The following is a 13,063-nucleotide window of genomic DNA, read 5'->3' as shown; positions in this document are numbered from 1 at the left end:
GGTCCCTTCCAACCCCCAGCTTCCTGTGATTCTGTGAGATTTCTGAAGCTCAGACTCATCTTAAGGCTCTTGAAGCTTTGGTGATGAACTCCAGTGGTGTAAAGAACTGGATGCCTTCCATGCTATTAGAATAGCTTCGGTGAACTCCCTCTGCAAAAAGAGGGAGAACAAGTTATTCGGGATCTGTCAGTCTTGGATATCTTTGTTCAGCTTGTAATTATCTGGCAACATGTTCTGACAGCAGATCAGTGCTCTAAGGCTCTGCCTAGTCCCAGGCTTTTGAGAAAAGAACAATAGGATTCATGGGAGGGAGGAGTTCCTTTCCTTATCTAATCCTGGGTAGATAGCTGTGCTGCATGCACTGGGTAGGTACATTGAAAGGAACAAATAGCTCTGCTAACGTCTTCTATAGAAGCTTTTACCGTACCCAAACTGCTACAGGATATGTAGGGTTAGAACAGAGTCAGGTCTTCCGCTGTTAATTCCTTCCCAATGCCACTCTGATCACTTTTAAGCAGTGCCTTTTAAAACTTCGAAGCTGTTTGCCCACGACTGTAGGAACACACCTAAACCTGCCTCGGTTTTCAACGGCAGGCATCCTGGGCTGCATCAGAAGCAGCGTGGCCAGCAGGCTGAGAGGGGCTTCTGCCACTCTGCTCTGCTGACACCTCACCTACAGTGCTGTGTCCACCTCTGGGCCCCCCAACACGAGTGACATGGACCTGCTGAAGCATGCCCAGAGGAGGCCCAATAATATGAACGGAGGGCTGCAGCACCTCTCCTGCTGACAGGCTGAGAGAATTGGGGCTGTTCAGCCTGAGGAAGGGAAGGCTCTGGGGAGACCTTAGAGCTGCATTTCGATATCTGAAGGGGACCTACAGGAGAGACTGTTTAGAAAAGCTTGGGGAGATAGGATGAGGGGCAAACAAGGTTTGAAACTGGAGCAGGGCAGGTTTAGGTTGGACACCAGGAGGAAGTTCTGCACAGTGAGAGTGGTGAAATACTGGAACAGGCTGCCCAGGGATGTGGTTGAGGTCCTGACATTCAAGATGAGACTGGATGTGGCCCTGTGCAGCCTGCTCTGGTTGGAGGTGTCCCTGCTGAGCGCAGGACAGGTAGACAAGATGAGCTTTGAGGCTCCCTTCCACCCCACTGCAATCTGTGACTATTTTGAATACTGTAGTAGAAAGAGGAGCTTTTTGTTCTGTGGGTGGCATGCTGGTGTGACTTGTAGCCAAAAAGCGATGTGAGAGCTGAAAGTGATGTGGGTTCAGACAAACTGGATAAATTAAAGTCAGGAAATTCATTGTGAGTTAGTGAATACACAGAAACCACATCTGGCTCAGGAAGTCCTTGAACTCAGAATAGCTGGAGGAGTGTTCTTATGCTGTGTCCTGTGGTGAACTCCTGTGCTAGTGAACCCAAGTGGGTAGGTGAGTCTGTGAAGTCTTTGAAGCAGTACTTGACAGAGGAAGGTCCCACTAGTGAGCACAGGTCTCTTACAGTGTCTGCAGTTGGACTCAGCTGTGCCAGCCTGATAGACACACCCCAGACTTAGCCCCTGGCTTGTGTCAGTGAGCTCCAGTGTATGGAGTGATCTGAATTCAAAGCTGTGGTAAAGGTAGGATTCTGATGTGTGCTGCTAAAGGAGAAACAGGCTGGCTTCTTGGTGTCCTTGTTTACAGATTCAGGTTGCATTGGGCTGGAAGGGACCCTCAATGAGGGAAGGCTGAGACCCTTATGAGGAGAGGCTGACAGCCCTGGGGCTTTTTAGTCTGGAGAGGAGAAGCCTGAGAAGGGATCTGATCAATGTCTGTAAATATCTGAGGGCTGGGGGTCAGGAAGGAAGGGACAGGGACAGACTCTGCTCAGTTGTGCCCTGTGACAGGACAAGGGGCAATGGATATCAACTCCAGCACAGGAGGTTCCACCTCAACATGAGGAGGAACTTCCCTGGAGCAGGCTGCCCAGAGAGGTTGTGGAGTCTCCTTCTCTGAAGCCTTTCCAGCCCTGTCTGGATGTGGTCCTGTGACCTGTGCTGGATTCTATGCCCCTGCTCTGGCAGGGGGGTTGGACCAGAAGATCTCTAGATGTCCCTTCCAACCCCTAACATTCTGTGGTCTTGTCCATCCCCCCTGCACTCAGCAGGGACACCTCTAACTAGAGCAGGCTACCCAGGGCCACATCCAGTCTGATCCTGAATGTCTCCAGGGACAGGGCTTCAACCACATCCCTGGGCAGCCTGTTGCAGTATTTCACCACTCTCACTGTGCAGAACTTCCTCCTGATGCCCAACCTAAATCTACCCTTATTTGTCTGCTGTTTCCTCTATGTAATGTATGTTTCCTGCTATGTAATTAGGTATTTTTCCTTCTCATTACACACACTAATCAACTTGTAAAATATTTACATTATATACATATGCAACACAGAGCTTTAATATTATGTATGTGTGCAGACATCAGCTGTATAAGTAAAAGTTACCAAGGTTAGGGGGGAAAAAAGAGCCTCACTTCTTTTGTTATGGCTTGCATTCTTTATAATGACCACTGTGGAAAACAGTTGAAGCTTGTTGCCAGGAAAAAGGGACCTGGGGGTATTGTTTGATGGTAGGCTGAACATGAGCCTGCAGTGGGGCCAAGAAGGCCAATGGATCCTGGCCTGCATCAGGAACAGTGTGGCCAGCAGGAGCAGGGAAGTTCTTGTGCCCTGTGCTCAGCACTGGTTAGGCCACACCTTGAGTCCTGTGTCCAGTTCTGGGCCCCTCAGGTTAGGAAAGATGTTGAGCTGCTGGAAGGTGTCCAGAGAAGGGCAACAAAGCTGGGGAGGGGTCTGGAGCACAGCCCTGTGAGGAGAGGCTGAGGGAGCTGGGGTTGTTTAGCCTGGAGAAGAGGAGGCTCAGGGGAGACCTTCTTGCTCTCTACAACTCCCTGAAGGGAGGTTGTAGCCAGGTGGGGGTTGGTCTCTTCTCCCAGGCAAGCAGCACCAGAACAAGAGGGCACAGTCTCAGGCTGTGCCAGGGGAGGTTTAGGCTGGAGGTGAGGAGAAAGTTCTTCACAGAGAGAGAGATTGGCCATTGGGATGTGCTGCCCAGGGAGGTGGTGGAGTCACCATCCCTGGAAGTGTTTAAAATAAGACTGGGTGAGGCACTCGGTGCCATGGTTTAGTTGATTAGATGGTGTTGGATGATAGGTTGGACTTGATCTTGGAGGTCTTTTCCAACTTGGTTAATTTTGTAGTTCTCTAACTCTATCCAGTCTGCTGGCCTTCCTTGAACTAGCAAAGGGGAGATCTACTTTAATCTTGAAACACTAGTGGATGAGGCTAACAAGTTGCTCATCCCTGCCCCCTTCCCTCTCTTTTCTCTCCCAGGACTTTCCTCTGAGTACTATAGTGAGTAGGAAGGCTGGGGAGGGACTGTTCAGAAAGGCTTGGAGTGATAGAATGAGAGGCAATGATTTCAAACTGGAGCAGGGCAGATTTAGATTGGACACCAGGAGGAAGCTCTGCACAGTAAGAGTGGTGAAATGCTGGAACAGGCTGCCCAGGGATGTGGTTGAGGCCCTGTCCCTGGAGACATTCAAGCTCAGACTGGATGTGGCCCTGTGCAGCCTGCTGTAGTTGGAGGAGTCCCTGCTGAGTGCAGGGGGGTTGGCCAAGATGCCCTTTGAGGCTTCCTTCCAACCCAGTGCAATCTGTGGGGAATATGTAGCAAGACAAACCTGCAATGCAGGACCTGGCTCACAGCCCTGTAATTAACAGAAGCTATCAATGAGTGGCCTTCTGAAAGGATGTATTCAATACCTCTGGTCCCAGGTTTGAAAAAGGTTAACACTTAAACAGCTTCTTTAGGAGTAGGTGGTCTTTAAGCTGCCTTTCAACTTCAGCCCTTCTATGACTGCAGAGAATAAAGCCATAGGATAAGCAGGGATAGAAAAAGCTGCAGAGGGGGAACTGAAACCTGTAGGTGGTGTCTCTGCACCTCTCTGCTGCTCTGTGCAAACAGTGCTGGCTGTGCCTGCCACTCTCCTGGCTGACTTGCATGATGCTTGGCAGAGAGCTGCAAACCTGCTTGATTGTGTGCTGACTGCTCCAAACTCACAGGCACTTGATATAAACCACAGCTTTCTTCTGGATATTGGAGTCTGGGAAGCAAAATCTTAGGCCAACAGCCAGGAGAAAGAGGGATCCTGAAGACTTCTTCCTAATATTTTAGGGGGGGATGTCTTGTGAGGAGCAGCTGAGGGAACTGGGGTTGTTCAGCCTGGAGAAAAGGAGGCTGAGGGGAGACCTCATTGAGCTTTGTAGCTTCCACGAAAAGAGCCTGGTGGGGGTTGGCCTCTTCACTTAAGGAACAAGTGGAAATGACCTCAAGTTGCCCCAGGGAAGGTGTAGTTTGGACATGAGGAACTATTTGTCCCTTAGAAGGGCTGTCATGCCCTGGACCAGGCTGCCCAGGGCAGGGGTGGAGTCCCCAGCCCCATCCCTGGAGGGGTTTCAAAGACTGAGCATAGGCTAGCACTGTAGGGTTTGTGGAGAGGGAGGGCTTCTCCACAAGGCATCTTGGGACAGTGGCCTTTGGGCTGGGCTTAGTCTAAATGAATGTTGGTTTAGCTTAGGATTTAAACAGATGGAAGCAAGCAAAGGAAAGATTGATGGTGCCCAGCAGAAACTTTCCCAGGGTGTTTTTACAGTCATGAGTGTGGAGAAGTGGAGGAACTGGGAACTACATTTCAAGTGTGGTTTGAGGAGGCAATCCTAGGTCTGTGGAATAGCTTGGAAATGGTGATGGAAATGGTGAGTGCTTGGAGCCATTGTTCAGGAGATAAAGTGAAAAGATCAAAGTGGCTTTGAGGCAGGAGTGTGGGTTTGGCAGGGGTTTGTTTCAGGCTTGGTTCCTTGCTTTCATCTTAAAATGGTATAATGTGTAGGGGAAGCCAGGGGCAACCCTCAGTGTAACAACTTTGGGGTAAGTGGCCTACAGGGATCTCCCTCATAGGGAACTTGCTAATTTTTCCTTTAGAGGCAGAGAGCATGCATGGCTCTGGCTGCACAGCAGGATGTTTGATCTCTAGAGACCTTCCCTTGAGACCCAGTCAGTTGTGACTGCCAGAGTCCAGAGGCAGTCTTCTCAGCACAAGTGTAGTCCAGCACCTGGGGAGGACTAACACCTGGCACCAGCACAGACTAGGGACATCCTGCTGGGAAGCAGCCCCCTGGAGAAAAACCTTGGAGTGCTGGTGCACAGCAAGTTCTGCATGGGGCAGCAGTGTTCTTGTGGCCAAGAAGGCCAAGGGCATCCTGGGGTGCAACAAGGAAAGTGTGGCCAGCAGGGCTAGGGAGGTTCTCCAGTCCCTCTACTCTGCCCTGCTGAGACCACACCTGCAATACTGTGTCCAGAACTGTGTCCCAAGTTCAAGACAGACACCTGCTGGAGAGAGTCCAAAGGAGAGCTACAAGGATGATTATTCCTCTTCTATGACAAAAGACTGAGAGCCCTGGGGTTATTTAGTCTGGAGAAGAGAAGGCTGAGAGAGGATCTGATCAATGTGTATCAATATGAGGGGTGGGTGACAGGATAAAGGTGATGGTCTCCTTCCTGTGGTGCCCACTGAAAAGACAAGGGTATCAGCTAATACTCAGAAGGTTCCACCTCAACACATGGAGACACTTCCTTCCTGTGAGGGTGATGGAGCCCTGGAGCAGGCTGCCCAGAGAGGTTGTGGAGTCTCCTTCTCTGGAAGCTTTCAAGATCCACCTGGATGTGTTCCTGTGCAGCCTGCCCTCAGTGATCTTGCTTTGGCAGGAGGGTTGGACTCAACCTCTAAAAGTCCCTTCCAACCCTTACCATTCTGTGGTTCTTCAACTGGATGCTGTGAGTGCCCATCTGTTGCACTGCTCAGGGCAGCTGATTACCCCAGCAGAGCTTCTGTTGTCGCCTTAGTCTTGCAGGTGTGGTGATGGGAGCATTACAAATGTCTAATCGTGTGGCCTGAACTTTGATATCTGCCCAGGGCTTTACAAAAGGTTGAGGTTGCACAGTCAGCTGCTTGCTGTCTCATGCACTAGTTTGGCTTCTGATTGCTTCTGTCTTAACTTGTGTTTGTAGTATGCAGCAGAGGATGGAATTATACACACAAGTCATCCGGCCAGGACAGTGTCCAAAGAATGGATTTGCATTTAAAGGCCCCAGCAGTTAGACTTCCCTAGAGAAGGTAAGGACAATGAGCCCCAGGAGATGGGTTTGGGGGTGTCATAGTGTTTGCTTCAGATGACCACCACACTCGACACAACTCCTTCTTTGTTGCCTTGGGAACATGGCTACTCTTGGCTGTGTCTGGAATGTCACACTGCAATCAGTATGTAAGGTCTTGGTTACTAAAGCTATCACTTGAAGGGTTTGGACGATTCCAATCTTGTTCCAGGCTGCTACTTCTGTGTGCTTTCCAGGGCTTCAAATGCATGCTACTTCAAGCTTTAATGTCAGTGTTGAGAGCCTCCAGAAAGTTCCCCAGAGTCAGCTTTCTCTGAGTGGCACAGTGAAGAGGGGCTGCTACTCTCCTAGCAATTCACTAAGTGTTGGCCAGACAGAGCAAATTACTTGCTTAGGGAGCAGCAGACTCTGGTTTCTAAACCTTGTGCTGATGTAAAATTGCAGCAATGAAGCAGGCTGTGTTTGTAGAACAGTGTCACAGAATGACAGGGGTTGGAAGGGATTTCTAGATATCTTCTATTCCAACCCCCCCTGCCAGAGCAGGATCATCTGGGACAGGTCACACAGGAATGCATCCAGGTGGGTTTTGAAAGTCTCCAGGGAAGGAGACCCCCACAGCCTCTCTGGGCAGCCTGCTCCAGGGCTCAGTCAACCTCACTGTAAAGAAGCTTGTCCTCATGTTGAGGCTGAACCTCTTATGTTAATTGTTCCATCACTGGGCACCACAGAAGGGAGACCATCACCTCCATCTTGACACCACCCCCCAGGTATTATTTATAGATGCTGATAAAATCCTCTCTCAACTTTCTCTTCTCAAGCCTGAGGTCTTTCAGTCCTGCTTCATAACTGGCAGCTTCTCTTTTGCTCTGGAGAGCTTTGTGATCAGGCTGCTTCAGAGTTCCAAGCTTGGTTTACTTGGCCTTCTCTATATAGGAAGAGTCAAAGCATGCAGTCACTCAGGATTTGTGCAGAAACATGCCAGCTGACCTGAAAAGCAGTGTATGGATGGCTGCAGCCAGAGCTGTGGCCTGTGCAGCACTGCTAAGGGAAGACACAGGAATGTTTGTGCCAAGGTTTCTGTAATCTCCAGCCTCCTCAAAACACACAAAGCATCACAAGATTCCTTTCATGCCCTTTTCTTGCCTCTGCTCCTTTCCTTGATTTCCACCCTGAACAGTAACCAAGTGCCTTTTTTGTGTCCTCCTTCAAAGGCAGCTTAGTCCAAGGTGTAAGCCACTTCTAGGCAAAATCTTTACTTCCAGCATCACCTTGCTGTCATCTGCTCTGAATCCTGCTAAATGAAGTACATCATATGGAAGAAATAAAGTGATCATCTCAGCTAGTTGGGCAAGGGGCTGACTTTTCACACAATCACAGAATCCACCAGGTTGGAAGAGACCTCCAAGATCAAGCCCAACTGATCACCCAACCCTAACTAATCAACCAGACCATGGCACCAAGTGCCTCATCCAGGCTCTTCTTAAACACTTCCAGGGACATCAACCCTACCACCTCCCTGGGCAGCACATTCCAGTGGCAAATCTCTCTTGATGGAAAGAACTTCTTTCTAAGATCTAAGCCTAAACTTCCCCCTGAACAGCTTGAGAATGTGTCCTCTTGTTCTGGTGCTGGGTGCCTGGGAGAAGAGACCAACCCCCACCTGGCTACAACCTCCCTTCAGGGAGTTGGAAAGAGCAAGAAGGTCTCCCCTGAGCCTCCTCTTCTCCAGGCTAAGCAACCCCAGCTCCCTCAGCCTCTCCTCACAGGGCTGTGCTCCAGACCCCTCCCCAGCTTTGTTGCCCTTCTCTGGACACCTTCCAGCAGCTCAACATCTTTCCTAACCTGAGGAGCCCAGAACTGGACACAGGACTCAAGGTGTGGCCTAACCATGCTGAGCACAGGGCACAATGACCTCCCTGCTCCTGCTGGCCACACTGTTCCTACTGCAGGCCAGGATGCCATTGGCCTTCTTGGCCACCAGGGCACACTGCTGGCTCATGTTCAGCTGCTGTCCTTCTCTGCCTGGCTGTTCTCCAGCCACTCTGTCCCCAGCTGGGACAGAGCTGGGGTTCATCCTTCCTCATCTATGTAACTAACAGTCTGAGGCCATAGGTGGGTGCTAAGTCACATCCTGGCTTAAACTCTGCTATGCTAGGCCCCATACACCTTGCCTGTATCTGGTGAGCAGGGAGCTAGGCTGGGGAAGCTGATCAAACTGGATGAACCCAAGGGGTTTATCTTTCAGTCTGTTTTCACCCAATCTTGTTTATAGCTTTGCTGTCAGCCCAGAGATGGGAAGGCAGAAAGAGCAGAAGAGGCACTGAGGCATGGTTGTGGCATTACTACGTTGGAGCTGGAGCCTTGAAGGCTAAAAGCTTGTGTCAAAGTGAATAAACTCAGGCATGCTCTTACTGAAGCACTGCCATTGAAATCCCCTGTAAGGTGGAAAGTTAAGCATTTGATCCTTCAGGCAGAAACTTGTTTGGAGAATCAAGGAGTTAAGAGTTGCTTTTTTCCCCCCTTGTGTTCACTGCACAAACTCTCTCATGCAGATTCCTCCACCCTTTCTGATGGTTTGACCCAATACAGCAAGCCTTGATGGAGATGTTCAAGGTGTGCCTAGTTTCACCACTGCTCAAACCAAGTGTGCTCATGAAAAGCCATCAGAAGTTTGGAAATCAGCAGATGGACCTCTAACTCTTCTGTCCTGCACACCTTTCAGCCCTTTCACTGAGAGCACAGCTGCTGAAATCACACAAGTCACAGTATCACAGTATAACTAAGGTTGGGAGAGACCCCAAGGATCATCAAGTCCAACCTGTCTCCACAGACCTCATGACTAGACCATGGCACCAAGTGCCACATCCAATCCCCTCTTGAACACCTCCAGGGATGGGGACTCCACCACCTCCCTGGGCAGCACATTCCAAAGACGAACGACTCGCTCAGTGAAGAACTTTCTCCTCACCTCGAGTCTAAACCTCCCCTGGCACAGCTTGAGACTGTGTCTTCTTGATCTGGTGCTGCTTGCCTGGGAGAAGAGCCCAACCCCCACCTGGCTACAACCACCTTTCAGGTAGTTGTAGAGGGCAATGAGGTCACCCCTGATCCTTCTCTTCTCCAGGCTAAGCAACCCCAGCTCCCTCAGCCTCTCCTCACAAGGCTGTGCTCCAGACCCCTCCCCAGCCTTGTTGCCCTTCTCTGGACACCTTCAAGTGTCTCAATGTCCTTCTTAAACTGAGGGGCCCAGAACTGGACACAGGACTCAAGGTATGACCTACCCAATGCAGAGTACAGGGCCCAATGATTTCCCTGCTCCTGCTGGCCACGCTGTTCCTAATGCAGGCCAGGATGCCATTGGCCTTCTTGGCCACCTGGGCACACTGCTGGCTTATGTTTAGGCAGCTGTCAATCAGCACCCCCAGGTCCCTCTCTGTTTGGCAGCTCTCAGCCACTCTGACCCCAGAGTCCTTGAGGGTTTCTTCTTGATAAAGTATGAAGCTGCTCTTCACACAGACCCAGTTAAGCCTGAACCTGCAAATCCTGATTTACTGTAGTCTTTGACACAGCAAGAGTATTTTTTTTTAACCCACCTTTGCACATTTTACAGGGGGGGGGGGGGGGGTCTCCTCTGAGAAAAGTCTTTTAAGACCTCTAATTTGATGGTTTTATTCAGAAATTGTTTTCTTCTCTTGAATATATTTGTCTAATCTGTAAAAAGAAGCCTCTGTAAACTTCCTCCTGCAGGCCTATTTTAAACAGTGCAGAAAGAACCAGGAGTGTAAAATGGATTCTCTGAGGAGGAAAAAGTACTGTGGCTTTGTCAGAATACAAGTGTGGGATACTAAATGTTTTGTCTCTTCTCTCCTATCCATATGGGTGTGGGTATTTGAACTCTGACTGGCTTCCAGGACAAGTTTTGGTTGTGAGAAATGCAGTTAACCTCTCTCCTGTGCTACCAGTTTTCTTTCTCCACTCCCTGCTTGGTGTTGAGCAATCTCAGCTCACAGGGAAGGAATTGGGGTCTGTTACACACAGTATCACAGTATCACCAAGGTTGGAAGAGACCTCAAAGATCATCAAATCCAACCTGTTGCCACAGACCTCATGACTAGACCATGGCATCAAGCAGCTGTGACAGCAGCCTTTGGCCAAGGTATCATTAGACTTGGCAATGCACTTTTTTGATCACCATTGTGAGAGCCAGGCCCTTGCCTGCTCTGAGGGATGGACAGGCAGGGATGAGAGTTAATAGACTGAGTATATTTTGATCCTAACACTCACTCCTGGCTATCCCTCTTAAAGCAATCAGATTCTGCACATGCTCTTACTCAACTGATGTCTTTTAGCAGTCTGTGCTTTCCCTGACTGCTCTAGGCCTGGCCTTCATAGAAGGGTTCAAATTGGAAGGGACCTCAGATGATCTGCTTCAACCTCCCCACCATGGGCAGGGACACCTCTCAACTAGACTCAGCTGCTCAAGGGCTCATCCCACCTGGCCTTGAACACCCCCAGGGAGGAGGCAGCCACAACCACTCTGGGCAGCCTGTTCCGGAGTGTCACCACCCTTGGACTGAGAAACTCCTTCCTCAGCTCCAGTCTAACCCTGTACTCACAGTCTCACAGTATAACTAAGGTTGGAAGAGACCCCAAGGATCATCAAGTCCAACTTGTCTCCACAGACCTCATGACTAGACCATGGCACCAAGTGCCACATCCAATCCCCTCTTGAACACCTCCAGGGACGGTGACTCCACCACCTCCCTGGGCAGCACATCCCAATGACGAACAACTCTCTCTGTGAAGAACTTTCTCCTCAGCTACAAACCATGCCCCACTTGTCCTGTCTCTGGACACCTCAGGATAAGTCCCTCTGCAGCCTTCCTGTAGGATCCCTTCAGATATTGGAAGGCAGCTCTAAGGTCTCCCTGAGAGTCTTTTCTCTAGGTTGAACACCCCCAGCTCCCTCAGCCTGTCCTTGCAGCAGAGCTGCTCCAGCCTTTGGATCACCCCTGTGGCCCTCCTCTGGACTCACTCCAACATCTCAATGTCCTTATGCTGGGAATACCAGAACTGCATGCAGCTCCCAAGGACCTGCTGGAGGCATTGGGGTTGCTTAGTTTGATGGAAAGAAGGCTGAGGAGAGGTAGGAGAACAGGATACAAAAAAAAAAAAGTCTGAAGAGGTAGAATAAACTTTCTGTTGTGGATAGGAGCAGGATAAATGAAATGCAACAGAATTAACCAGGTTGGAAGAGACCTCAGAGATCATCAAGTCCAACCTTTCACCCAACACCATCTAATCAACTAAGGGAGGTAAGGAGGTATCAGAATAAGCCCTTTCCCACCTTTGGTGGCTAAGCACTAGTCTGGGCTGCCTGGGAAGGCTGCTCAGGCTCCAGCCTGGTAATCTCTTGGGACTGGCTGGCCAAGCACCCATCAGATGGCACTGGTGTAGTTGATCCCACTGGTGGGTGCAGAGATGGAGAAGATGCACACTTCAGGTCCTCACCAGCCTCCTTTTCTACAATGATGGTGCTTCCTATTAGAAAGGAGACATCCTATTATCATCTCCCTGGCCTCAGACTTCATGAGGGCAGATGCACATCCTGATATATATTGAGTGGACTTCAAACTCTCTTGTGCCTGAGATTCTTTGGGTTCTGTTTAAGTTCAGACCTCAATCCTTTGTTTTCCTTTTCAATGGATCTGCTTTAACTGCTTACACCATTGCATTTCACTTACCCTAAAGCTAAGAAACAAACCATTCATAGAATCAGTAAAGTTAGAAGAGACCTCAGAGATCATCAAGTCCAACCTATTACCTAATACCTAACACCTCCTCACAACTCAACCATGGCTCCAAGTGCCACATCCAATCCTTTTTTGAACCCCTCCAGGGATGGGGACTCCACCACCTCCCTGGGCAGCACATCCCAATGGCCAATCTCTCTTGCTGGGAAGAATTTCTTCCTAACACCAGCCTAAACCTCCCCTGGCACAGCCTGAGACTGTGTCCTCTTGTTCTGGTGCTGGCTGCCTGGGAGAAGAGACCAAACCCCACCTGGCTACAACCTCCCTTCAGGGAGTTGCAGAGAGCAAGAAGGTCTCCCCTGAGCCTCCTCTCCTCCAGGCTAAGCAACCCCAGCTCCCTCAGCCTCTCCTCACAGGGCTGTGCTCCAGACCCCTCCCCAGCTTTGTTGCCCTTCTCTGGACACCTTCCAGCAAGTCAACATCTTTCCTAAACTGAGGAGCCCAGAACTGGACACAGGACTCAAGGTGTGGCCTAAGCAGTGCTGAGCACAGGGCACAATGACTTCCCTGCTCCTGCTGGCCACACTGTTCCTGATGCAGGCCAGGATGCCATTGGCCTTCTTGGCCGCCTGGGCACACTGTAGGCTCATGTTCAGCCTACTATCAACCAGTCCCCCCAGGTCCCTCTCTGCCTGGCTGCTCTCCAACCACTCTGACCCCAGCCTGCAGCACTGCATGGGGTTGTTGTGGCCAATGTGCAGCACCTGGAACTCAGGCTTGTCAATGCCAAATGCCATTCTCTCCATTATGAAGGTTTTCATAGAGTGGTTTGGGTTGGAAGAGACTTTGAAGATCATCTAAGTCTAACCTCCCTGCTGTGGGCAGGGACACCTCCCACTAGCCCAGGTTGCTCAAGACCTCTTCCAGCCTGGCCTTGAACACCTCCAGGGAGGGGACATCCACAGCCTCCCTGGGCAACCTGTGCCAGTGTCTCACCAGCCTCACCAGGAAGAATTTCTTCCTAATCTCCAGTCTGAATCTGCCCTCTTCAAGCTTCAATCCATTCCCTCACTACAGGCCCTTGTCAAAAGTCCCT

General features: G+C 50.3%; 1 protein-coding gene across 1 annotated transcript in view; it reads left to right on the top strand.

Moving 5' to 3' along the window:
• ESRP1 (epithelial splicing regulatory protein 1) overlaps window positions 1–13,063 on the top strand; it is a 64,890-nt gene that overhangs the window by 29,738 nt on the left and 22,089 nt on the right. The window contains exon 14 of the mRNA XM_054167233.1: window positions 6,110–6,215. Within this exon, the coding sequence (XP_054023208.1) occupies window positions 6,110–6,200 (91 nt within the window). The 3' untranslated portion in view covers window positions 6,201–6,215. The remainder of the gene's footprint in view (window positions 1–6,109; window positions 6,216–13,063) is intronic.

The sequence above is a fragment of the Dryobates pubescens genome, chromosome 14, assembly GCF_014839835.1.
Source record: "Dryobates pubescens isolate bDryPub1 chromosome 14, bDryPub1.pri, whole genome shotgun sequence".
Taxonomy (NCBI): domain Eukaryota; kingdom Metazoa; phylum Chordata; class Aves; order Piciformes; family Picidae; genus Dryobates; species Dryobates pubescens.
Note: the sequence above shows the minus strand (reverse complement) of the source record. Positions and strands in the feature narration are given on the sequence as shown.